The 27,109-nt window shown below is 41.4% G+C and overlaps 1 protein-coding gene across 1 annotated transcript in view; it reads right to left on the bottom strand.

Annotated features, from left to right (window-relative positions):
• Nucleotides 1-27,109, bottom strand: part of Zir (dedicator of cytokinesis) — a 53,734-nt gene that overhangs the window by 1,656 nt on the left and 24,969 nt on the right. Inside the window, exons 19-39 of the mRNA XM_075875058.1 lie at nucleotides 25,416-25,796; nucleotides 23,040-23,189; nucleotides 21,974-22,293; nucleotides 20,206-20,390; nucleotides 19,499-19,632; nucleotides 19,102-19,278; nucleotides 14,824-14,977; nucleotides 13,874-13,973; nucleotides 12,794-12,890; nucleotides 11,268-11,402; nucleotides 8,947-9,099; nucleotides 8,093-8,251; nucleotides 6,957-7,133; nucleotides 6,051-6,167; nucleotides 5,278-5,421; nucleotides 4,577-4,708; nucleotides 3,519-3,653; nucleotides 2,950-3,039; nucleotides 2,651-2,741; nucleotides 2,394-2,539; nucleotides 893-1,146 (exon numbers count right to left, since the gene is read on the bottom strand). Coding sequence (XP_075731173.1) covers nucleotides 893-1,146; nucleotides 2,394-2,539; nucleotides 2,651-2,741; nucleotides 2,950-3,039; nucleotides 3,519-3,653; nucleotides 4,577-4,708; nucleotides 5,278-5,421; nucleotides 6,051-6,167; nucleotides 6,957-7,133; nucleotides 8,093-8,251; nucleotides 8,947-9,099; nucleotides 11,268-11,402; nucleotides 12,794-12,890; nucleotides 13,874-13,973; nucleotides 14,824-14,977; nucleotides 19,102-19,278; nucleotides 19,499-19,632; nucleotides 20,206-20,390; nucleotides 21,974-22,293; nucleotides 23,040-23,189; nucleotides 25,416-25,796 — 3,431 coding nt within the window. The remainder of the gene's footprint in view (nucleotides 1-892; nucleotides 1,147-2,393; nucleotides 2,540-2,650; nucleotides 2,742-2,949; nucleotides 3,040-3,518; nucleotides 3,654-4,576; nucleotides 4,709-5,277; nucleotides 5,422-6,050; nucleotides 6,168-6,956; nucleotides 7,134-8,092; nucleotides 8,252-8,946; nucleotides 9,100-11,267; nucleotides 11,403-12,793; nucleotides 12,891-13,873; nucleotides 13,974-14,823; nucleotides 14,978-19,101; nucleotides 19,279-19,498; nucleotides 19,633-20,205; nucleotides 20,391-21,973; nucleotides 22,294-23,039; nucleotides 23,190-25,415; nucleotides 25,797-27,109) is intronic.

Here is a 27,109-nt window from a genome sequence, read left to right as displayed (position 1 = left end):
TTTTTTCACCGAAGAAAACGAAAACAACTTTAAATAGTAACAGCATCTGACTTTGAATAGAATGCAAGTAATAGCCTCTAAAATACGTTACTTTTGTAAACTGGCTACACTTGAAGCATATAAGTCGGTATAACAAGCTTTTAAACTTAAAACAATATCCTCATCCAACCTTGAAGTGGGACTTCGCGGCAGTGCAGATTCCCCCCCCCCCCCCCGACTACGTTTTCTCACGGCTTAGCATTACTTCACTGCAGTGAAACCACCTTCACAAAAAGTTACAAAATTGTATACATCTGGATAGGTGCTTTCACGGTATAGCACCGCTCAACAGCAGCAAAACCACCTTTACAAGGTTTCACATGCGGACTATTATGCACCTATTTGTTCGTTTCGAATAATTCGAAATTTTCAATAATTTTTTTCGAAGCGAATTCAAATACTGCATTATTCGTTCAAATATTTAAAGCATTCAAATATTCGCACAAGCCTGCATATTATTACTAAGCAGTAATGGCGCCATCTGATGGGGTGATCACACAAGCATAAAGGGAGTGGGTGTTTTAACTTATTTTTTTCTTCTGCTTTAGCCGGCTAAGTATGACTCTGATGCTCTGGACCTTTGTGAGGCTATACCACAAACGCCTTCCTGGTTTCTTGAGCATGACTCCTTTTGATAGACCCCCCCCCCCCCCCCCCCCCCAGAAGAACAAAACAAAACATAACATAGGCTTAGATTTCTGGCAACATTTCTTGTTCGTCAACTTCCAATCCCTTCAAGGCTCCACCTTCTTAAATTTCAACCTTGTTTCGATACTGATGCTCAGCAAAACAGCCCACATGCTTGGCTGATTAAGTAAACTCAATACGTAACAAAAGAAGGAAGGTGACTTACTTGCGGCTGAAATCCCGAAAACAGAGCCTCAACTTGTGCTGCAGCGGTGTGGGCACTCGCGTCGGGTCGACAAGATCGGCGAGAAAGACGAGTGCCACCTCGAGAGGTCCCTGGTTAACGGTGGTACCCATGCAACCCTGCAGCACCATCTGCAGGATCTTGGGATCGGCTGGTTCCTGTTGCGTCGCCCGTGACAGCTCTCCCGTCTTTTTCTGAATGTCCTCGATGGCCACTTCGATCGGCCGAAGAACCATCTGCGCAGCAGCACAGCCACAATTGTCGTAGAGTCTCCTTCACCACAACACCTACACAACCATCACTGGGGACACTCCAGGTTGCATACTTAAGACACTTAGGTTGCACTCCAGCTATACAGCTGGAGAGCAACCTAGGAATAAATTTAGGCTTCCACCATAGCTGTCTCTGTTCTACCCAGAGATAATTTGCATAAATGCCCCATCTAACTGCCATTGTTTAATTAGGTTATGCTTACCACTCGCGGAATTAAAGTATGTGAATGTCCAATACAGGCACATGTTCCTGTTGCTAGTTTTAACTCCCTGGCAACTTTCAGCAGATTCTGATTTTATTGCTCAGCTGAACGCAACATCTTAACAAAGAGTGACAAACTTTTAATTCATGAAACCAGCGTAGTATTTACATTGGCAGCTACACAGCTCTTGAGGTTAAAATGGAAACCACGAAGCATGGTTCTCTTGCATAGATAAATGACAGGTGGGCTGCAGTACTAGAGGGGAGCTCATAATTATTTTTATCAGCCAATAATATAATAGTGAACAAAACTCTTTATTATTTTTATAGATCAAGGACTATGTGGCATTCAGTGTAATAACTTCACTGCAGCTACTCCAGTTAAAAGATCCCCATGCCACACAACTAGACTAACAAACGGTGATGATGTATGTAAAGAACGGCAGTCTGTAATAAACAAATGCTAGTTAATTCCTTGTTAGCTTGTTTAAAATTGTTGCTATCATGTTAACTACACAAAGCTTGACATACCCAATACACTTCATTCTATATGACTCATAGGTGATGCTTTTGTGGAGAGGTAGATAAGTAAAGTAAATTGGCATAACTTTGAACCCAATATCTTCATACTGTTGGCATAGATGAAGTGCACATTGCACCTTCGTACAGCATTCTGCCTTCATACCCTTCGACTTACAAGAGATGTCGCCACTGTCTGCTAGCCTATGAGATTAACGCAGTGACAAATACAACCGCAGGCATTGAACACGATATTTCTACTTCAAGTCCAGCCAGGTAGCCCAAATAATGTTATTTGAAATTGAAGCTCACAGGGCAGCACATGCACAAACTCTTACCTTATCCCAGAAAGAAAAACTTCTGCAAAACTATGTGGCGTTACGGCATGCATTTCATTAGCAGCAAATCTGTGCATTTATACTTGTCAGGCTTTTTTTAATTTAAGAGACAGTGACCTTATATAACAAGAAAGAACGAGCGAAAGTCTTGCCTGTGTCCTCTCAATGACTTGGATGCGCGTCTTTACGTATGGAAAAGAGTTTGCTGTGGTTACAATAGTTTTCCGCTTGAACTGCTCATGGAGGTCACCGTGGGCTCGACCATCAGCTGTAAACGGTGTGGCATACACAAAACGTCCTAAGGGTATAAAAAAAACAAGGAACAATGCATCGATTGAAAAACCAGGACTTTCAGGAAATGCAACAGATTTCAGCTTTAGGAAATGCAACAGGTATCAGCAATACTTACTGATGTTGTAGTTTTTGTCAAAGTACGTCACTCGTTCCCGTAATTCGTACATGTCAAAGTAGGGCTCCACATAGGTTATCTGGATGTACGCCTGCAAAGAGCATGAAAACCATGATCATTTCTGAATGTGCTTTTCTCATAACACATGCAAATTCTTATAAATGGTATTACTGTGTTGCAAGTCACAACCAATGAAATAGTACAACAGTGCAAAAGGCTCATACTCCTGAAACCTCCTCAGCTAAACTCACAGTTGCAAGCATTATTAATCATTAAAGAATAAGCTGAATACCATGTACCTTTTCTGGATGAAGCCTTGAAACATCCACCATGTTTGAATCCTTGATGACCTCTACGTAGTCGGAGCCAAACCGCTCCGAATAAAAGTTCTGGGAATAATAAATGAGAATTAGTCCATCTAAGCTCCAAGAAATAATATTATGATTGAAAACTGTGGAAGTTCGTGCATATTTAATCAATATTGTTATTTGTACAGTGCGCATAAAAAAAACAAGGCAAATTGGAAATGAAGCTACAGCACAAGTACACTTAAGCCTCAATATAAAGAACCTGGATGTAACAAAATATTTGTTATAACAAAGAATATGAAGAATGCTCTTGCACTAAATAGTGCTAAGAATACATTTTTCTAATGAATTGTCACATATAATGAACTTATTTTTGTGAAAGATGCAACTTCAGTATATGTATTGAGGTTTGAGTGTATTGGTCATTTGCAGTTCACTTTCTGTTTCTGTGTTATCTATATATATTTTTTTTGTACAACTCAAATCACAAGACAATCTATAAACAAGAAGACGCCCAAATAAAACAGTACCGTGGTCACAACAAAGGTAATGCAAGTTACCTCTAGTCTGTGCGAAATCTCAGGCAGCTTGGTGAGTGTGGGTTCCTTGTAGATGAATTCCTCCCCATCCAGATCTCCGAACCGTGGGCCATAGAAACCCACTCGAAAGTATGTGCCAAATACTCTCTTGCCAGCCTGATGAGAAAGAGGGCATGAAGTCAATCCTCTGAAAGCATTTCTCACACCAGATCACAGTTGCACAGTACCAGCAACTTCACAATGTGCAGCAAAAAAGGCCTGGCAACATAAACTGTGCAGCACCTTCTAGTTGGCAGTACTGCAGCCAGGAACTTTTTTGGGGGGAAGAGGGGAGGGTTTAAAATATACTTTACGTTTGTTTGTGTGTGCATTCATGTGTCTGCATGTGCATCTGCACATTTGAAATGAATAATATGTTTGTCTGTGGGAAGGGGGGGTGGAGACCCCTTTTTCTTGACCATGCCAGAGGCAGTTGGCATCCATACATTTACACCTTAAACAAATGTATGAACTTTCTCACACATATCCACACACACACAAAAAAAGCATGCCAAATATTTTGTAAGGCTGATTTTTGGCTGACAAGTCTTTTAGATTGCAACCAAAAAAACTACAACCATCTGGAAAGCTCCTATACACACTCTGAACATGGTCATTAAGAATCTGATCAAATAAGATAAATTAGGTTTCACAGATAATAATCACAGCACAAGCATGCAACACTACAAAAAAAAATATGCTTGTTACTGCCACAATAACTAAATTAAACCCCACGAAAGTTTAACAATAATGCCAACAAAGAATTTAGGGGTCAGCAATGTCAACGTGCCCCCGTCTACATGATATCGGGTGTGAAACAGGAACGCTGTAAGGTGATGCAAACTTATTATTCAAGTAGAATTCGTATTTGTATTGTGCCATTTTATGATTTCACCTCGTTCAGAGCCGAAGTAGCTGAAAATACAGTTGAGCAGCGATAGCCATGAGATAAATTAAATCTAACAGACAATCATGCCAAGGAAATGCCATGAGAGCCGTGATAATGGTTTTGAGGTCTTTCAGTAATGCTTTTCACTTGCCTGCTGGTCAACTTTGGTGAAGGCTTCATGTAGCTTGCTATGAATGTTGGCAAGCTTCTTGTAGTCGCGCTGTGCTTCCGCAATGGGTATCAGGATCTTGTAGACCTCGTTTGTCGCTTCATACATGCCAGCCTATATTATTTAAAAAAGAGCACCGATCGTAAGGGTTGCCTGCAACCCATTTAGGTCATTTTTAAACACTTGCATTGGCATCTCCGAAACTTCGTTTTATTATTGTCCCATCAGCATATCTTAAATGTTTCTACATATGTTTCTATGTTTTTGCGAAACATAAAAAGCTATGTTTCTGAGGAAGAGCTGATACACTAGGATCTAACCGTAGACTACTCTATCATGCAGACTCTGCATATGTTGTGTTCTATAAAAATCTTGCAAGACAATACAATTCAGTTTCTGCAACAGAGGTGCCACAAACAGTTCAGCCAACCTACAATTCAACTAAATGTAAAAGTAACAATTCCTAGAACCATCCGTACTACTCCTTTAACATTTTCACACCCGTAGATGTCTTCAGGTATTTATGGCACCGTACAAAGGCCCACACACAGGCATTGTAACTGACTCAGTGCATGCCAACGTTTTTTTCAAGTGCCATTTCCATATTACAGTTGGCATTGTTACCTTAGTTTGCTTATTCACATGTACAAGGCTATCTTCGCTGTAAAAACTGTTCAACTCACCAAGGAAAAGGAGTTGGCTGCCTGCTCCAGCAGACCAACAAGCCCGTTCTCGGTGAAGTACTTCCCAGTGCACATTCCTTCTTCGTCTGGGGACAACACATCGTCGGACACTGCGCTTTCTTCCAGGATGTTTTGGGACACATTCTGGCGACAACAAAAGAAAGAACGGAGGAATAATTCACCATGTGATAGCCCACCAGAGACGGTTTGAAAAGCGATGCCTCATCAAAGTGAATGCCAGGTTAATGCTTGCTTCAAGAATACTGCTCAGAATAGTAATACGTCAAAATGAAACCCAATCACTCTGTCTCTCTCTCTCTCTCTCTCTGTGTGTGTGTGTGTGTGTGTGTGTGTGTGCGTGTGTGTGTGTGTGTGTGTGTGTGCGCGTGTGTGTGCGTGTGTGCACGCATCGTTACGTGCAAGACAAACCATGCTGACTACTAACAACCACGGAATGATTTTAAAAATATCTCCTATATTTTATCAGTGCACCCTCGTGCACCTGGTGACCAATCCTATCAGACTTTAAGAGGGCCAGGTTCAATTTTTCTAACGTGTTGATTAGAGAAAGTTCATGCCATTTACAGGACCAACATAAGCGAGAATTAAAGTGATACGATATATGACAGTCCCTTTAGAGGAGGCTAATGCCGACCACTCAGTCAGTCTCACAGCAAAGGTCTTTCTTCTACTGCTGTAGTGAAACAAGTGAAATTGTCAGCAAAATCCAACACATGATGAAAGTGAGTAAACAAAAAATGGCTACCACGCACCTCAAAGGAAACACACCCTATAGGCAGGTGTGGCTTGTACTCCAGCATGTGAAGGTACTCTGCTACTAGGGCCGCCGAGTGGACAAGGCAGTGTGCTGCCTCAGCGTGGTTGCCCCTCTGTAGGACAGAAATTTAAGGTTGAAGTCGAAGGCCATTATGGGATTAGAAGGGGACTAAAATGAAATAATTAATCAGTTTATATTGATTACTTGCTCATTAAAAACTCTAATATCATTGCCTTCACATTTACATGCTCATCATTGGAAGAGAAAATGAAAGTAAAGTTTCATTTTTAAATTTCACATCGAAATCTCAGCATATGAATGTCAGTATGACGTCTTGGATTTCAAGGTGTTCTTCCACATTTTGGTCTCATTGTGCAACAAAATTTCTTGAGACTTGGCATGTTAATTCTCCGACTTCCTCAGAGAACAACGTACTTAATATTTACCAATCAACAACTCTTATCAGCTCCAGCAGACACCTCCCAAACCTACTATGTAACAGAGAGTGCCACGTGTGTTTTTCTTTTGTAAAGCATCTTGACGACAAAAGAGTTTTACTTATGGAAATGCGAACAGGCAACTTACTAGTATGTACATGAAAAACTTGTTCTTTTTAGTGTCCCTTTAAGGCTAGCATGGAGGGCTGAACACTCTTCAATTACAATTGTGTAGTATTTAGGAGTCGAGCATTTCACAGTGTACAAAAACTTCCACATGCTCATATACTCATTATAACAAACTAATCCTAATTAGCAATGCTTACAGTGATGATTTCTTGCTGTCTGAAATATGAAAAAAAAAATGAAATGACTTATAACGAGGTTAAGCTCTACCGAACATCTTTCCAAGAACAAGTTTTTTCCTGACTAGCTAGAATAGAAAGAAAACGAAGGCAGCCTGCCTCGGTGTGCTTCTGTGCCATGTTTGCGAGCCAGGTGAGGCGCAGGTCGGGCGAGTTCTGGTAGCCCTTTGCGATGCGGTACATGAGGTCAAGCAACATCTCGGGGTCCTCCTGAAACTCCTTCATCTTCACCGTGTCCGACAGTATCATGTGCAGGTTGAATACCAAGTCCCGCACCTGCATTTTATAGCAAAATTTAATTAAAACCTAGAGCAAGCTAACAACGGCAGTGTTTGCCAATATATCTGCTAAACTAAAGTGACGAAGCGCACAAAGGTGAACTGGCACCCGTCCATAGACTCATGGTTTTCTTGAAACTACGTCTGTAATGTTGCCCGTCAAAATGTAAGTTACAGTATTATGAACATATCCACAAACAGCTCTGCATGTGAAATGAAATGATAATGCTCTGTGCAGTAACGATCTTAGTAGAAAACTGTAAGGAACACAAACATACTTCAAGCCCCACTATATTTTGTCAGCAGCCATTGGTTCTTGCACTACAAGACTATAAGACTGCTATTAAAGTGGCGATTGTGTATATTCATGATCTGCACTAAAGTTTACATACATTGTTACATGTACAACCAGCTTCTGACACTTTCAAATTGCTCTACGTCTATTTAAAATGCACAGTTGGGTCCACTGTTAAAGGGAACACTGGCGTGCAAACAACGTTTGTATTTCACTTTTTTGTAAAAGCATAGTGGCTTAGATTTACACAAGACTTCTGGTGATTGGCCGTTCTGGCTCCTTTTGGCAGACTAGTACCGAGCATAAATGTCGTTTCCTAATCCACTTGCTTCTAGAGGGCCGGCAATGTGAAGGGTGCACATGGTAGCGTTACCTTTAACAATGCATGGTACTGTACACGAATCACTTTCAAGTGCTTTCAAAATGATAACTTCAGCACCGTGGCTCCTATGCTTTCCTTTGCTTATGCTAGAACCTCACCGGGTTTATCACGCTATATTATGTTTTCCAACAGCTGCTGCTGCAACTTGTTTATGTGCTACCTACAAGTTATACTCGCAGACTAATCCGAACGACAATGAGCTGGTGTTGCAGCGCTCACTCGCGGTGATCGGAGAAACGATGAACGGCTCATTCGCCTGGAACTCGAGCACTATACCAACCTGCTCCGGGAACGTAGTCTCCTGCAGCTCCACATCCTCTTCGGCATAGACGAGGATAGTCTTGAGCGACTTGCGCAGAAATTCCTCATTGAATGTCTGGCTTGTCCCAACAAGTGAGCTCAGTGACATTGTCACTTGCATCTTCACTCTTGCGAAGTTCTGTGCAGAGCAATGATATGCCAGGAGCAATTCATAAAACAGTCATTACAGAGTTCACCCATTGCACTACTCACAATGATCATGGAATGCACTTCTGGGAGACACTTAGTCAAAACCATAAAGAAAATTGCAACCAATGGGATGCATTGAGCAAGGTCATTAGACAGGCTCTATTCTTGTAAAAATCCTCACACTCATTTCATTCAATCTAGCTATCGCGATATAGAAGCACAGTACTTCAGCACAGGCTAGAGCCATTACTGGGACTGCAGAAAGGGTTTCTGTTGCTAGAACATATGCCAGAATATTTTTATATGAACAGATCCCCTGGGTAATTTTATGAGCAATGGATGTGCTGCAATCAACATGTCATTCTTAATTACATGTTATTCAAAACTATTATCAATGTGACAAAGTTTGACAGACTTTTCCCTTAATTCTTACCCACAGAAAGAAATAAACTGACACCCAAAGATTTATTTTTACAATTGAAGCTTGTAATTCTATCCTGAAATCTGACCCACAGTTTTCATCAAAGATATCCTCTTCACAACCTGTTTTCAATGGCCTCCCCGTTTCTTCATCTCGGTATTATTAAAAAGGCTAAATAGAAAAACATCAACATTTTTTTCCCTGCAAAAAACAACAATCTTATCAGCCCACAGAGGTAACAGGAAAAAGAGAGTGCTACCAACATTTCCAATCTCAAAGTTCTGGCGCATGAGGAGGTAGAGGGAAGCTGAGGCCTGAGACCGGACACTGCTGATGCAGGAGCTGCAATGCCTCAGGAGAAGCAGGCACAGGTCAGCGCACTGTTCCGTTTCTTCCTCAAATAGAAGTTCAGGAAACTGCAAAATGAAAGAAAAAAAGAAAAAAAAGGGAACACACTTGTAGCATTGTGCAATGTTTTTGTTTTTATGTTAGTCAAACCTCGTAAACACAAAGTTGCATCAAAACCATAAATTAGCTTATTATATCACAAATATTCATTGTAACAGTAAGACAAGATAATCAGCTCTAACAAACCAGCAATCTGGCCCATGCAAAGATCTGAGAAGCAAAAAGACATAATACATGTTCTAGAACATGTATTATTCACAAATCTTGTAAATTTCCTCCAATCAAACTCCTTTTTCACTCCTGCGCAACACGGGTTTCGTAAAACATACTCCTGTGAAACACAGCTCATAACCTTCACTGAAAAACTGCACACTATCCTGGACAGTTCGTCTCAAGCAGACTGCATTTATTTAGATTTTTCTAAAGCATTCGATAAGGTCTGTCATCAACTTCTACTTCACAAACTAAGTAACCTCAACCTTGATAGAAACGTGCTACAATGAATTGAATCATTCCTTACCCGCCGCACCCAATTTGTTCATGCTAATGGCTTTAACTCTTCTTTCAACGAAGTGCGCTCTGGGGTCCCACAAGGATCCGTCCTAGGGCCCCTTCTATTTCTTATCTATATTAATGACCTCCCTTCAAAATTGTGCTCTAATATTCATTTGTTTGCAGACGACTGTGTGATATTTCGTACGATTAATAATAGTGACGACATTAGAATCCTTCAGTCTGATCTAACCGCTGTTTCTAACTGGTGCCAAACTTGGCTGATGGAATTAAACATTAACAAATGTAAGGTTATGCACGTATCCCGCAACCCCAAGCATCAGTCAACTTATTACCTAAACAACATGGCTTTAGAACTAGTTACATCATATAAGTACCTTGGAGTGCACATTACAACTAACCTCAGCTAGTCAACACATATCGAACATATCATCAACAACGCTAACAGCATGTTAGGGTACTTACGCCGCAATTTTTCTAGAGCCCCTTCGTCACTAAAATTATCGCTTTACAAATCCTTAATACGCCCCAAGTTAGAGTACGCAGCATCAGTATGGGATCCAAGCCAAGAAAATCTAATCGCTTCTCTCGAGCTTGTTCAAAATAATTCCGCTCGCTTTATCCTGTCAAACTATAACCGTATTGCCAGCATATCTTCAATGAAAAGCAGCCTTTCCCTTCCCTCTTTATCATCACGCAGGAAACTTTTTCGGTTAACCATGCTGCATAAAATATATTATCATTCCTCCCTGCGCAACGAACTCTTACCCCAACCACTATACATTTCCCATCGCATTGACCACCGTCACAAGGTTGGCATTAACTATTATTATACAAAATCTGCCACTCAGTCATTCTTGCCCCGTTCATCCCGTGAAGGAACCACCTTCCCGCTGAAATTGTGGGTATCACCGATAACCAACTGTTCCGTGCTGCCTTAGCCAATATTGTATATGCAGAAATATCTAATGTTTAATCTGTGTTTGTGTGACCACATTGTTGCGATAATACTAATTTGTTTTGTCTTACCTTTTCCTTTTTATGTACACAACGTTTTGTAACCATGCTACCTCATGTTATACCTTTGTTCTATACCACTCCCCTCTGTAATGCCTCTGGCCCTGAGGGTATAATAAAATAAATAAATAAATAAATTCTATGGTTCGAACCCACTCTAAGCGACCTTATCCTTACATATCTCCTGTGGCATTTCAAACCAATATGCCTTGGGGGGGGGGGGGGGCGAAACCAGTCAAATACACTTTCTTTTTGTGCTGAATGACTACATCTTTACAGTCGCAATTCAATAAATTTTAATTACAATTTTTTTTCAATATCTATATTGCTTTTTATGTTAACTTTCTAGTTCTGAGCCTTGTGTAAGCCAAATATTTCTTCACTACAGTCAATATCCCGCCAACTGACGTTTTGAGTTTTGTTATAAAAAATAATCAATGTCATTGAAATGAAGCAACACCAAGCAAACTTTGTGTTTAGTTTGCTTTAACCGATAATTTGCTATATTAGTGTTAGTCACACTGAGGTATATAATGTACGTATAGTATTTAATTTTTTAAGTTAGGGGGCTCTGTTGCCACAGATGAACAACTCGTGCAAAAAAAAAAAAGACGCAGTGAGCAACAATCGAAGAGGAAGCACCAACCTTGAAGACAAGTGACCGCTGTGTCGCGAACAGGTTCTGAAGCACCAGAGTGCTTTGGTTGCAGTCCAGGGCATGCAACAGGACACGGAGCACGGTGCCCAACACGCTCTGTTGTGCATCCGACTGAGACACCACCTGGGAAGAAACAAATGATCTGAAAGTTGACCCAACCTAACCGTTCCTAAAGGGGCACTGAAACAACGAATTGGTTTAGATCAATAAGTTATACTCCAACAACTCTAATGTTACTTTTGCCGTCATAGGTTTACTAACGAAGGAGAAAATCAAGATAAATGTTTCGCTTTAAAATTTTGTGCCAAGATCCCTACTTGTGAAATCACAAATTTTAAAGTGAATTTTCTTTTTTTATTTTGACGATACCGGCTCAACAAAACTTATTGAAACTTGCTATGTTAAGTACATGGGCCTCATAAAAGACAGTGTACTTAATTTTTACTGATTAGCAACTACGCGAGACTTTACAGGTGTCAAAATCTCTGACGTCACAGCACTCGGTGTGGAAACTTCAAGGTGGCATCGCCAACAACACTTTCATTTTGCACGTTTTCTTGCTTACCAAGTGTCTTCTTAAAGCTAGCATGGCGATTTAAAAACTTCAAGATAGTAGTCTACTCATATGAGAAAAATCATCTCATTTCTCCTGATTGCCCTTTAAACAAGCTAGCAATGCGAATGCCAGTAGCACCAGTAAATACAAAGGGTCAGCTATGAACTTTTTCATCGGACCCAAATAAATGAATGACTAAATGTTTGAAACATTTGCATAGCTATACTAGTGTACAGTGATATCAAAGCACTATTAGTTATTAACATGATCTATAGTTATAAGGGTTAGTGATATTTCACAATATGCAGAAAAGTAATACGGCTCCTACACATTCGAAGAAGTAGCAAGTTCTGGACGAAACATCACGATAGAGTGAAAACTAGGCATGTGTTAATATTCGAGCACTTTGAATATTCAAACAAATATTAATTTGCTTCAAAACAAATTTAAATTATAAATTTCGAAATGAACAAACTGCACGTAAACCCTGCAAAGGTGGTTTCACTGCAGATGAGGGCTATATCATCAATACACCTATGTCGAAAAATCCGCACTTCAAGGTTAAATGAACATATTACCTTCATGTCGATTCCTTATATGCTACAAGTATAGTAAATTTTGAATCGTAATGTACATTACAGGTTATCGCTTGCATTCTACCGAAAGTCTAATCCTGCTACTATTCAAAGTTGCTTCCACTTCGTTTGAGCCATAAAGAATGACATTTGTGTATGCTCTTTTCAATTAAAAAAGAATATTGAGCAGCTTAGTCGCAACATGACACATATGCTCATTTTTCATTATAATATGTAATATATACTATTAAATTTGATTCAACATTAGACTAAATCAATATTTACATCGAATTTGCTTCAAACCTAACATTTACTACTCGTACATGCCTAGTGAAAAGCCAATATAATGCATGCAAGTAGCTGTAATCGCTGTTTTACTGCACCTGTATGATCAACTCGAGGACATCAAGGATTGTTGCTGTCACTTCAGTGGACAGGTTCCCTTCAATGTGGGCATCCATTTCGACTTCTACCTTGGGTCTAGGAGTTAAGGTTAGCATATAGTTAGGATAGCACATGCGATGCTCGTAGAAACAAATTTGAAATCAAGGATGGCTTTCTATATGTAGTTATGAAATACAAACTAAATGAAATAGCGCCAAAAAAAATGAAAACGTTTAAAACATTAAACATTTTTGATGTTTTAAACTTTTTCATTTTGGTCCATGCTATCTCATTTAATTTGTATTTCATACTTCTTCTTAACCAGACGATGCTTTGTCAGACCATAAATTTCATAAATGCAGTTACTAATGATGGAACTGACTTTTTTTTTTACTTTTTGTACACAGGCTTCAAAGAAGATTGGTGTTGTGGGTGCAAATGGTGAAATAAGAACTGTTAGAGTTCAAAGCATTGGCAAAATGTCTGATAAATATTAATATTTATTATGAATGATATTACCAGACAATTGAAGTAAATTGCAAGGAACAAACAATTAAAGACAGATGATTATCAAATGCACTGTGAACTGAGGCCCACAATTTAAAATACCAGAACTTGTGACAGAAATGCGATTAAACCAGTAAAGCTTGAGCACTACCTAAACCATAGAAACAACCACAGAGACATGTAAAAGTTGCCAAAGCAGCAGTTGTTAATCGGTATAAGAGTAAAGCAATCTTGGGTCATTTCAAAATTTTACCAATAAAGCTTGCATGTCAAGATAAAAAGAAAAACAAACAGCTAAATGAGCTACATGCTTGATATGCTAAGTCTTGTTGTATAAATGAGGTCAGAGCCAATAAAGGTGCATACTTGTAGCATACTATCATGGTAATATACAGGCTGTTCTTGGTTCGCGACTTCGTCGTCTTTATTTTCTCAGTGACGTTTTGGAGCAGGTTCGGGGCATTCACCAACGAAATTTGCAGTTTGGAGCAGTTTGGTGTGATTGCAGCAACACTTTCATCACAGTTACATAATCACACTCAATCATATTCAGTATGCAAGACATACCGCACCTGTCAAAACTTTCAGAGCCATGACGCCACTGTGTCAGGTCTTTGCGCCACCTCAGTCGGTCACCCTGTTGTGTTGGTGTCTGTGATCCACTACCACGTTCTGAAGAGGCAACAAGATGAAACCAACAAGTCTGTCAGTTAACGAATGGGAGGTTATAGAGAGAACAATGCTTCTTACATTATGTGCCAACCCCAACACGATTTACTGAAATAATCACACGATCAGCAATCACATGATCAGCAGCATAAAGAAAGCACGAACCAAAAACAATAAATTGATTGATTTGTGGGGTTTAACGTCCCAAAACCACCATATGATTATGAGAGACGCTGTAGTGGAGGGCTCCGGAAATTTCGACCACCTGGGGTTCTTTAACGTGCACCCAAATCTGAGCACACGGGCCTACGACATTTCCGCCTCCATCGAAAATGCAGCCGCCGCAGCCGGGATTCGATCCTGCTACATGCGGGTCGGCAGCCGAGTACCTTAGCCACTAGACCACCGCGGCGGGGCAACCAAAAACAATAAAAGAACAGAACAGGCACTCAATTCATAACTACGAACCAGTTCATCACCCATGCAGTAACTCTCGCTAAACACTCATTCCACATTGGCACTTGTACTAAGCTGTTTAGTTAGTGAAAGTAATTGTACAGATTCACTGTTTATAAAAATTATTTTTCCTTGTACTGAGCAAGGGATACAGCTGAAAACGGCATACACAAGATCGCCAGCTCTATCCTCTTCAAGCAAAGATGCATCTAGCGAGGAAGATGACTTCATCATTCACCAGCGTTACCATTTCATCCCCATTATTAATGAATCAACCTTCCTCCACAATGTTGTCATGCACTGGAAAGCCCTCTCAAAGTTTCACAGCGCTAGCAACTCATGTCCCAATTCAGAGCCGCATGCAAGAGAACATAAAATTATGGCCACGTAGCATCACCTGCTCCAGCTGCACCGGCGTTGTTGCCACGGCGACGCATCATCATCTCACTGCGTGCACTAGAATGACCCAGGATGGCATCTTCTAACTTGGACTTGATGTCCGAAGTCTTTCTCAGGGTCTGCTGGGCAAACTTACGCATCGTCTTCTTTCCCTAAGTGTAAAGATGCAATGATAACATCAACACCCACTGTGTGATATCCTGACAAGCTTTAGCTTCACAGTGGTTTATGATACGAGCAGCCAGAGGCCACTCTCTGACAGAGGCATTTTTCAAAGGTTGCGCCATAGCAGAGCTATAATTTCTTTAGAATACAATTTAGAATATGCTAAGGAATCTTTTGCAACTTCTTGTCTGTGATTTCACTTTAAAAGAAATGTTCAAAAATTATTCGATTCGATTTAAACTCAACTTCATTATTCATAATGGCTTCACACCCAAACTTTTGCTACTTACACAGCTCTAGAAATTACCGAAAAAAGTTGCAGAGAATCCCTAAGCACATTTTAAACTATGCTTTAAAAAAAACTAGCTCCACAACAGCGCAACTAGGCGTTGTCATTTCAGGCTTCTCGAAAAGAACATTTCGTGCTCTTTAATTTGCCGCTTAACTCTTTCATTACCACGCCTATTCAAGTCGATCACCGGTGATCGACACTTTGGATCGTCAACTTTAGCATGTTAAATTTGTTTCTTGTGTACCCAGCCCTTTCTAGTAGTTGGCCCAGCCACTCAACTGCAGGAATCAATTTGAATTTGCCCGTTTTGGCAACATAGTGATTTTTGACAGACCTTTGCACAAACCAATGTGTGTGTCTTGTTGAGAAACTGCACTAGGCTGGTGAACTTGACAAAAGTGCGTGCCCCTCGTGATTATACTGAAGTAACATCAAAGTTCTGTAATAAAAAGAACCTTTGCAAGCCAAATATTGAATTAAAGTGCCAGCTTCGCAATTTGATATTGTTTAGCAATAATAATTCCCAGAAATTTATGCCAGCTATGCAATAGACAGCTGTTGCTAGGTGTCAGAGAAAATTTATTCTACAAAAAAATTTCGTATGGTCCACCGCATGTTTAAAGTGCCGAGATGGCCTTCTCAGCCAGTTTCCAGCAGCACTGGTTTTGCTTGTATCGTTATATCAGACACAAGGTCACATATAGTATCACTAGTCGCCCCTATGGCGTAGTCACGTGTGTATGGGTGTGCACCAGCGCTGCAAAACACATGCGCCGCTCGAAGCTGTCTTGCAACCTCAACTGAATTGAGTGAGGACGAGCTTAGAGTTCGAGGATGACAGCACCTCAGTTTCAAACTTTATGGAGACGATGTTTTGCGTCAGACTGAGACATCAATGCACAGCCATTCATAGGTTTGTTTTATTTACTGCCTCAAGTAGTCTCCTCCGCCGAAAGTGCGTAGCTGCTGACCTTTGTGCACAATCTTACAGCTACTCTCTGGTTACATGAGAGGTCCACACTTCGCTGAGGCGCGGTGTGCTGGCCCCGGCTGCAAAGCTTCTCCTAACGACAAGAAGGTTCCCAAAGCACATTTTGACCCTGACTACGGAGCAGCGCAAAACATTTTAGAACTGCGCGTGATGTTTTTTTTTTTTTAATACAATGTGCAAAATGCTGAGAATTATGTTTGGATGCATATATAGGAATGCTAACCCCAGCGGAGTGAGGTGGCCAATGGAAATAAGTGGCGCTAGATGCAAGAGCGAAGTTCATTAGACATGTGATTCATGAAGGATTGTTCACATAACGGGCATCCGTCTATATTGGAACATCTGGAGGCTCTTATCCCAATAAAACAAAAATTTACTGAGAAATGTATACGAGTTCACTTGTGTCTCACGAAAAACTATGCAATGCTTTACCGCATGACTCGAGCAATTTAGCAGCACCTCGTTTCCCTTCGTCTATTGAAAAGAAACTTTTTGTACAACATTTATTATTTTCTATACTGTTACTGGGTCATTTTTTTTTCAAAATGTATAGTCTGAATTTTATTTCTTTTGAATATTTTTGCACATAGTGTTTTTTGTTGCACTGTTTACAAGCTGGCAACCAAAACTTACACTTTTCGCATTTTTATTCATTCCAAAATATTTTTGTTGCTCTACAACATATATTTTTGAAAAGAACATTCCATAGCACAGTATTTGGTATGCTGCATTGCGTGCTGGAGTACTTTACAAACTGGCAAAAACAATCTTGCTGAGACATAGAAAAAATAACCAGTTTCGCGCGGTAATGAAAGAGTTAAGCTAGGTCAACCATTCAAATACAAGCAAAAAATAGCAAATGTTCCAAGTTCGTTTCGAGGCCCCGCACTGGCTGCGTCCGCCATGTTGCTCCAGCATGCCTCGTCAATGACCGGTGCTCGCTCTGGAAAACCTTTGCCTGCTGCTTGCCCATCACGTAATCACGGCTGTTGACAATCACACTAGTTAGCGACGCATTAGCTTTCGTGCTGTGATCATGGGTCCACGTTCACTTTGAACATCATGATTCTTTAGTTTGGTAGCAGCAAGCAGAACTTGAATCATCAAGTTACAATAGTTGCTGCAATGCGCTCTTTATGAAACCAAACAAGTGTAATAAGCATCGACTCGTGTGACCTGCATTTAGTGGTTCTGCTTGTCAGCATTTCAGACCTTGTGACGAAGACCATCATGAGACAGCTCCTTGTAGTCGGGTTCAGGCATGACGTACTTTGAAACATCGGGCTCTGGAGCAAAGCCCATTGCGACCAAGCTTACCGCTTGGAGCCATGGCTAGAACTAACTCCACCGACGGTGCCGATGTACAAGACGAATCCAAACTACGAGCAAGAACCTCACCTTAGCGGACTTGTGAAAGCGATGGAGGCACACGTGCTTTGTTGCATGTGATTGATCACATCATCTGCTAGCTCTTAGGAACCGTGGATGGGCATTTAGCAGTAGACCCCCAGCCAAGCTTATCGAGCAGTGACTGCAGAGCACCGAAGAAAGCAGCTCGCAGTTTATCAAGACAGCACACCGAAACAATGTACCAAGTATGCTGTACACTGATTCATGGTTGTCATATTTATTTTCCAATATTGCAAACAGTTATATTCACTTTCCAGAAGTTCGAATAATAGTAAAATTCTAGTGTGTATTGAATCGAATAGCAAACAATTTAAAAATATTTGAACGTTCAAATATTTCCGTACCCATAAAAAATTGACCTCACCTAAAATTTCCACTTCAACAAGGCCCTGCAACACTTTTTGAATTCTCAGAATTCACTGCAGGTAAAGACTCGAGGCTATTGTAAACATGTGCGACAAATATAGCACTGCCCAGTGCATGGAAGTTTTACTTTAATTTCCCGGACAGACGAAAATGGCTCACCCTCCTCTTGAGTGCACCCTCACCAAAGCTTAGACCAGCAGTTTCAAGTTAAATAAACAACAGACCTAATTTATCTCACCTTAGAAACCCCAAAGTACGCTGCCTTAGCACTTCTTGTCTCTATCAGTGGTTTTCTGCTTATTTTGTTCCTTCTCGTGCGCACATGATCCGGGACGCAGCTCAGTAAAGCGCAGACTATTTCGAACTCTATTGACCTCAGTGGGTTGTAGGCCTCACACTGAACACGCTACCACAGTACTTACAGATTGATGTTGTCAGTTACAAGTTCACCAGCATGCTGGCCAGTGCACGCTTTCTCTTGTATGTGCCTCGCAAGCTCGACACCATAGATACTACTTTGTGCTTAGCTGAATAAAACTGCTTTAAAATGTGCTATCTGCTTTTTACTACAATCCGTGAGTCAACCTGACGCAGTACAACACTGGTGAGCACCAGCTATAAGTAAAGCTTGCCCATACCTTAAACTATCGTAGCACAGTAGCACCAGAAATGCTCGTGCTGCATAGTTACCACAAGCACAACAGAGTGCTGCGGCAGATCTCTCGTGATTACACGCTATCAATATGGTAGTGCAGTTTTTTTATTTTTCTATTTGTCTGAGGCAGCTTATCAGGAGACCTTTTATAGCGACCGTGCGACTGAGAAGACAGGTCAGAGATCGGAAGCCTGCCGGCCAAATCAGGAGAGATGGCAGGTATTTTAATGTCTACATTCAGTCACTTTTCTACTTAATCGTCTGCACTACCGACCTTTCGAATCAATCTCACCATATACAACACAACGAACCAAACACAGAAAGTTTCACCAATGAAATGTTGCCAACTGCAACAAGCTCGTGAAACAGTCACTTGTACTCAAAGCAAGAGACGCACCTTGTACTCGAAGCAAGAGACGCAGATGTAAAGTACGTCAAGCAGGTGCTGCAGGCGGTGAAGAGGCCAGTCGGCCCACCACGTGCGCAGCGTGCGGTGGTCGGCGTTCTTGAGCACCCACAGGAAACAGACCAGCAGGTGCCGGGTGGCTTCCTCTTTCAGCACGCTCTGCTGACCCTGACCACAAGAAATGACCGCTCACTTTTCTTGGAACGGTGTGCCACAAAAGTGAAATTACTTAAGTAAAACGAAAGTTATTAGTTCGAGAACTGCGCTCCAAGAAAGTGAATTAACACTACTTATAATAGCAGATGAAATCACACATTCCATGAGGTAGTCAAGTATGTAAAATTGAAAAAAAAGTAAAAAAAAAAAGGGAATAAAAGGTAATGCTTACTTGAGCATAGGTACTGGCGTGCTCAGGGTTATCCCTCCAAGGCACAGTTGAACCAGCAATCGCCATGGCAACTGCTTGATGAATGGACGGTGGACGGTGTTTGGAATTCACCTCCGCGCCTTCTGCAAAACGGACTGTGAGGAAAGAAAAGAGAAAAAAATTTCACTGCTTGCGTGTTTCAACGTGCCTACAAGAATGAACACTACAGTGGAACCTTGCTAGACTGATGCATAGATACATGAGAAAGTGGCTCAGATTAAGTCAATATAAGATGCTGATGGGGTCACTGCTAATGACTGCACGTTACTTTCTTGTTCCCAGTTTAGCCATGTTCCTCCTTCCAGAGTGAGTATTAATGGTGGAGTTACACTAGACCTTTTTTTATTGCTTAAAAGAAGTCTGGCTGAGCTCACTTACAGTCAATATCAAAAGTTGAGAGATCACTAGGTCTGAGAAAGCTGAATTTCCCAGCAATTTGTGATTGTATCACGTTGACCTGCAATTTATGTGCTGTCACTTTTTAAAACAGGCATAAAATCAAAACTCAATGCCGCCTACCGAAGCAGAAAAAAAAAATTCAGCTTTTTTCTGTCTAATGGTCCATAAACTTTTGACACTGACTGCCCCTCCTTCCATAGTTTACAGCAGCAGCGATGTTCAATTGGACATCTTTCTTTACTTGAGTGAACAAATCTAGCTGAGCTCACCTCTTGCCTCAGGGCGCCACTCAAACAGACAAGGCAGAGCATCCACAACCACGGCAATCAGAGGCAGGTATAGGGCAGCAACCCTTGGCCGGACAACGTCCAGGTCCGCGAAGCGAGGGTCCCAGTCGTGCATTGTCAGCAGGTTTCGAGCCATGTTCACAGCCTTGGCCTGCAACGTTGAGTTGCTGGGAAAATGACAGAAAAAAGAAAAAGACGTTAACTTTTACAAAGGGGCAGTGCTGGAATGTGAGCAACAGCATGCCGGGTAATTGGCACACTAGCAGGGTCACTGCTGTGTAATTTTTCAAACTGTAATTTTGCTTTAAATTTATCGAACAATCTCACCCTCATGATGTTGGCAACTAGGATCTCTCATTTTCACGGTGGTGGCAGCGCATCTGCGGCACCACTTCTGTTATTGCTATGCATTATGTTCAGGTCATTCTACATCTATTATATTCCAATGACTACACCTTTTTTCTCTCAATATATACTATGCTATCAATTTAGAGCCTGAATATTTGCATTTTAACTACCATCAGTGACACTGCTAATCGACAATACCACACAGCTATACCTAATAATTAGCCAAGCCACTCAAGAAAATCAAAAACATCTTATCTTCTTCCTTCTAATGGACAAACTTTGCCGATAAGCTACCAAAAGTCAAAGGGCATAACAACATGAATGTCAAAGCACGATTTGCAAGGGGCCATTGACAACATGTGTTGTAACATAACCTTGTGAGTGTCTCATGAAAATAAAGCTAAGATTTCCGTCAAACTGAATTAATGAAGTGCTGTGAAGGAACAAATATTATCACTATTTTATCGTATGTCAAGCAAAATAAACAAAAGAAAGCCATGAAAGTAAAGCAGGCCAGTCTATGCATCACTAGCAAAGATAGATGCTATTGCTGATGCTGACTTGGACTGCTAAATACGGTTATCAGATAGCTTAACTCAAACAAATAAACTGCAAGCACCGTTACACATCCAGCTGGGCTCCCACCCCAGAAATGTAATTCAGCTGGCCTACGCGGCTGGTTGTGGACTACCTCTGTTGTGAACAGCCAAGGTCTATATGTTTGACGATAAGAATCCCTTGGTTTTCCTTTGTCACTGTCGTGCAGTGCCCGCACAACGCTTTCCTGAATTTGTTTTCCCCCTTCAAGGTGTGGTGCCATTAAATGCACAAAAATAATGGAAAGTAGGAAGGTCAGGTTAACAGTGAGACAACTAGTGCTTTTTCCATGTTAGTGAAGTTTATGACTAGAGGTACGACTTTCATGTGCCTTTCTTTCCAAGACCACGTGCAATCTTTCCCCAGAACAGATAACAGAAAAAGCCCCAGATGGGCAACTTGTGATTGTCAGCAGTGGAGCTGTTCTAAGTAGAGCCTGTGCCATCCAGCTATACAAAACATGCGATCAGAGGGGGGAGTGAATAAAGAAATTGATGAAATGCCATGATGACGATGCTTGAGATGGTGATCACGTTAGAAATTATAATGGTGATGTTCGAAATGATGATGCTTGAAATAAACGAAATGATGATGATGATGATTCTTTGAATGAGACTAAGCTATTGCCTACTCTCACATATACTCGATGTTCTTACAGCTTCACTATTCGATAGTTTTTACAGCATAGAAGTGGCAGAATTTTCTTAATCAAAAGCTCGAGTTTAGTGTCTCCATAGAATGTCAGCTAAATGTAGAATGCTACTAGACCACAAAGAATGCCATCACAAAAAATGGCAGTTCAGACCTGCTCTGCAAGGTCGTCGCAAGGTCGGCCAGGACCAGGCCCACGAGAAAGTGCTGCTGGCGGAACTCGGGTGAAAGCTCGGCAAAAGCACTGCCACGGTCGGTGAGAGTGGAGCTGGACACGACCGAGCCTTGAGACGATGCAATGCTGGGGCAAGGTGATGTCGGTGGCGAAGGGGTGAGCGGGGTCGCAAAGGGCAGGTTGAGGGTCACAAAGTGCTCGTGGCTACATAGCACACGCAGGAAGTCCAACTTCAGTGATGCCAAGCTGCTTGCATCAGGCAGAGACTGGATCTTGGCCGAGACTTGCTTGCAGAAGGCCTGTCCGCACAAAGAAGCAACAAACTGAGGCAACAAAGCACAGCTAGAGATTAATTTCATTTTGGATCTAGCTTTGAATTTAGCTGTGAGGATTTAATTTGGCATTGCAATCGTTAAAGAGCTGGAGTGTTGTTATGGACACTCTCACAGTAGTACAAAGTGACATGTCATAATAATAACTTGGCTTTAACGTCCCAAAAACACACTATGATTATAAGAGATGCCGTAGTGGAGGGCTCTGGAAATTCACACCGCCTAGGAATCTTTAATGCGTACCTAAATCTAAGTACACGGGCTTCAAACATTTCCGCCTCCATTGAACATGCAGCCGCAGCAGTCGAGATTCAATCTCCAGACCTTCATAAGTGTTAAGTTAACCTTTGCAACATCAATTGTCTTCAAACAGCTACAATCTTGCAGCAGATTCACCGTAGCGCTATACGATCAATATTACAGGGGAATATGCTCATCAATAACGCAGCAATATGACAGTGCTTAAAAACTACAATGGGTGTTTTGACAATGGGACAGGCTTTCATTTTTCTGTAGCAAAGCAACCAGAGCCCCCAAAACTCCTATCAATAATAAAGCCTTTCACAAAGACTTTTAAGGCTTATACGTTAGAAACAGCTGGCCCATATGCTCAGCATCGGTAATAAGTGTAGTAAACAGGCTAAAGCACTGTAAAGAGGCAATGAAGAATCTGCGATGCGAGGAAGCTCCCAAAGATAGACTTCAAATCACACCTTGATCAGCTTGAAGACATATCCTCGATCCATGATGGACAGCAAGTCGTGTAAGAAAAAGGCCAGGCTGTTGTTAAGGTTCTGCACATTCCGGAAATCCCGCACCTCTCGGTGGCAGCGGCTAATAACGTCAGATGTCAATGAGGTCACCTGCAGTGTTCAATTCAAAGCTTTAGACTTTCTTGCGACCATAACAACTATGATGATCGCTATTATTACTGATTTCTTGCATTGAAAATGAACAGAAATGGATTGGACAAAGGGGCCCATTTTGCATTTGTTAGATGCAACCACAAGGTGCCATCAAGTAATGACAAAAAAAGTGGAGGTGATGTTATTTGTAGTTTTTAATTTAGGTGACGTAGCTATGAGACAAGAAATAACTACTGCATTTTAATTGAACTGCTACACTACATTTACATCAACTACAGTAAAACCTTGTTTATTTGAACTCTGTTATTTCAAAATTCCACATAATTCGAAATATTTCCGCAGTTTTGTATTTCGCAATGTAAGTCTGAGTGGATAATTTGAAGCGCCAGTCAGTACTAGCCCAGTTAATGCTAAAACTTTGGGTGCCACGTGCCGACTTTCGATCCCGATTTTGCCACAAATTTGCGGGAACGATGGCCTTTAAGAGCCACAAGACAATGCAGCTTAGTGATACTAATGAGTGGCAGCTGAAGCACCACAGCCTCGCTGCTTGCAGTGCAAAAAAGAAAAAGGAAAAAAAGGTCCCGTGATCAACTAAAAAGTATGCCTGCGGAAAAAAGACGTGCTTCACTGCAACACAGTGATGCCGTGCGAGAAGCATATCGCATGCTTCTCACAACGTCAGTGTGTCATGATTTACCCATTCTTTCTGGGATTGTAAAGCAATTAATAAATGGCAGTTCGACAGTTTGGCGAAATTCGCGATGTATGCGAACCTACGATTACCAGTTGCTCCAGAAATTTGCGCACTTGCACTGCTGGTGGAGTTTTTGCCTGCAACGAATACTTCGAAATTAACTTCTAAAGTTTCAAAGATCATGTTTTCCAGCCAGCACAAATTGCAAATTTTGTCACACTGGGCACTATTAAATTATTTTACCAGAAACAATGGGCAAATAGTTGCATCATGATGTGCTGATGTAGCAAGGAGCAGGCAATATCGCCCGCATGTCATAATTGTGTCGCAGTGAAGATGTCTTGTTTTCCACAGGCGCACATTTTAGTGGATAACGACAGCGTTTATTTTTCTTTAATTTTTTTTTTTCAGTGGCAGCAGCGAGACCTGCCGTTCCCCCGTGTTTGCAGTGAAATTAAGACCAGGAATTGCTGGAAAGTATAACCCTTGGAGCCGCAAAATAGCCGGCACAGCAAACGACCAGCCCTGATTACTTCGAATAATTCCACTTCGAATAATTCCAATATCTTTGCATCCTACTTTTTGTTTGTTATGTTAATTTGAAAACCCGCTTAATTTGAAGATTTATCACAGTCCCAGTAACTTCGAATTAGCATGGTTTTATGCTGCTTTCCTCGGTTTCATTACCTGTTGACTCCATACACTACAGCTTTTAGAGAAGTCTAACAGCAATGTTTTGAGCATTTGAACTACTACGCCTCACTTCACTGTGATTACTTCTAACCAAGAAAGGAAGCCACTGCAATCCCGTATCTTGTAGCCAACCATGCCAAGACAAAGCATAGGAAATCAAACCATCACAGATTCGGGTTTCATGCATTCAATAGTTGAGTTTATCTAGAAACCAAATTATCTTGGCATCATCCTTCAGTGAATGATGAGGTGGGGGGGGGGGGGGGGGGAAAGGAGTGCATGTCAGTGAACAAACCTATGCTTACGACTTTGTCGTCTTACAATGACAGCTCATGAGTTTAGCTGCTTTGGCATCATGCTTCATTCTAAGGCACATGACACTTTAAAACAGAATCAAGAAAACGCACTAAATGTGTGGCCATTTAATAAAGTTGTCTCAGTGCCTCAATGAGAAACCCTGCATACCTGCGCCACATAATTATATCGGGGGATCGTATCAGAGACCACAGCAACCTCAGCTGACGGCTCTTTCTTAATCCCCCTTTCACGCACTATGCTTGTGGATAAAATTCACAAAAGACAATGAAAACTCTCAACACACAAATCATCACCGTCATAACAGTAAAATATAACAGAGTACGTATAGGATGTGGTTTATCGCCCTCCTAGAATTAAAATTCATAATCTGATTCAAAGTCTATGAGTTGCTAGCCCCATGTTTACACTTTACTTTTATTAGGAGCAAAAAACAAGTGCTTATGGACTACACAACACCCAATAAATTATACCAAGCATGCAAAGAAAGAATGAAGTGACAACAGAGGTGTCCTCACCAAGGTTGTGACATCATCCACAAAGCGAGTGCTGAACCTGGCCCGGCGCGGCGCCTGAAGTCGACCTGTGGCGGCGAGGTGCTGAGTCATGCTTTTGATCACAAGCTCCAGCAGAAACCACGTATTGTTGAGTGCCAGCTCTCGCGCTGCTCCACTGGACACCACCCACTGAAGGACAAGCTCCTCGTGGACCAACTTCCGCGGCGGAGGCGACCTCAGGGGAGACGAGGCCGTCCCGTTGGCAGGCCGCATGCTGGCCGTGCGGTCCAGTGGCCGCGCCACAACCGTGCTCGTGTCCGAGTCCGACTCTATGTGTGCCAAAGCTGAAGCACTCGAGCTGGCAAGGTCTGGGTTGCTGCTGCTGCGACCGTGGGAGGATTTCTACGGAGGAGGAATAATAATAATGAAACAAAAAACGGGGCAGAGAACTCAGAACGGTTATGACAATGTCAGTGAATCTTTTCGTAACACATTTATAGGGCATCGATAACTCGCTATCAATGGTTTGAATTGCCACTTTCACAACATTCTGCACTATTCACGAACACACTGCACCATCCGTCGTGAAAGACAAATGTTGTAGTCTCATTCACATAGGCTGTTCTTTTTTTCCCCGCTTGGCTTTGATTTTGGATTGCGCACTTAAGCTGCACAATTATCTAAGTTGAAAGCAAACATGGCTGCTGCCAGACGTGGCACGCATACGCTCTTCAAAAGGTCGCAAACATCGGCGTTCCCGTCTGCTTGCGGCTGATTAAATCAATTTAACGAGCAGCAACAAGTCAGACGATGCTAACAAGCTAAGAACATTAGTCAGCTGCACTTTCTGCCATTGGGCAGTCTCAGTTTGTGTTTTAGCACCAACTTGGCAGGATGGAAACTTGTAAAAACTATAAGAAATGCAAGAGCGATTAGACAACCAAGCTGAAAAGAGCTTACTGCGAGACATGCAGCGTTATGCGGTGCTTTATATCTAGGAACTACTTTGCCAGATGACACATCCAACTATGGTGCTTACAGCAAGATTTTTTTAGGGAAGTCTTGTTCAATTAAAACATTCAAATTTTTCATCCATGGCGCCTATCAGATGGCAATACATTCTGTGTAGGTATCTCATTATTTCTGTTATATTTTTTTTCCCCTAGTAGATAGAAGCATGCCTTAACAAACTTTTTTCAGTTTTGACCAGCAATCTTGAAACTGGCAATTTATATTTCTCACATCACTTAGACCTTTTTAATGAAACTACTATGTGTAAATAGTTCATTTATTTTTGCTTTTTTATTGGTGTATTATATAAATATCATATGCAGTAGCTGCTTAAGTGAAAAAGAATTTATCCTAACCTACAAAAAAATGTTAGAAGCATTAGCAGCTGATTTCATGTGTTGGCAACATTAAGTTGCCAACGTTAAGCCAACATTAGCCAGAGCTAGTACTGTGTCTAGAGGTCTTTTTTTTTTTTTTTCACTCTGAAACCTTAGTCCCCAAAAAAGTGTTTTCAACGCAACAGTGTTAAGGAGCTTGTTTCGCAGATATTCTGGTGTCGGCATCGGGGTCGTTGGTTGTGATCGAAAAATCAGCGTTGTCCGTGACCCATAAAATAAACCATAAACATTTTCGGTTCAATTAAGAATCAAACCTAGGCCTTCTTTCTGCGTGGCAAGCAGCTGTTCAACAACAAAGCCTCACCA

The sequence above is a fragment of the Rhipicephalus microplus genome, chromosome 10 (assembly GCF_043290135.1).
Source record: "Rhipicephalus microplus isolate Deutch F79 chromosome 10, USDA_Rmic, whole genome shotgun sequence".
Classification (NCBI taxonomy): domain Eukaryota; kingdom Metazoa; phylum Arthropoda; class Arachnida; order Ixodida; family Ixodidae; genus Rhipicephalus; species Rhipicephalus microplus.
This window is presented reverse-complemented; position numbering and strand designations above follow the sequence as displayed.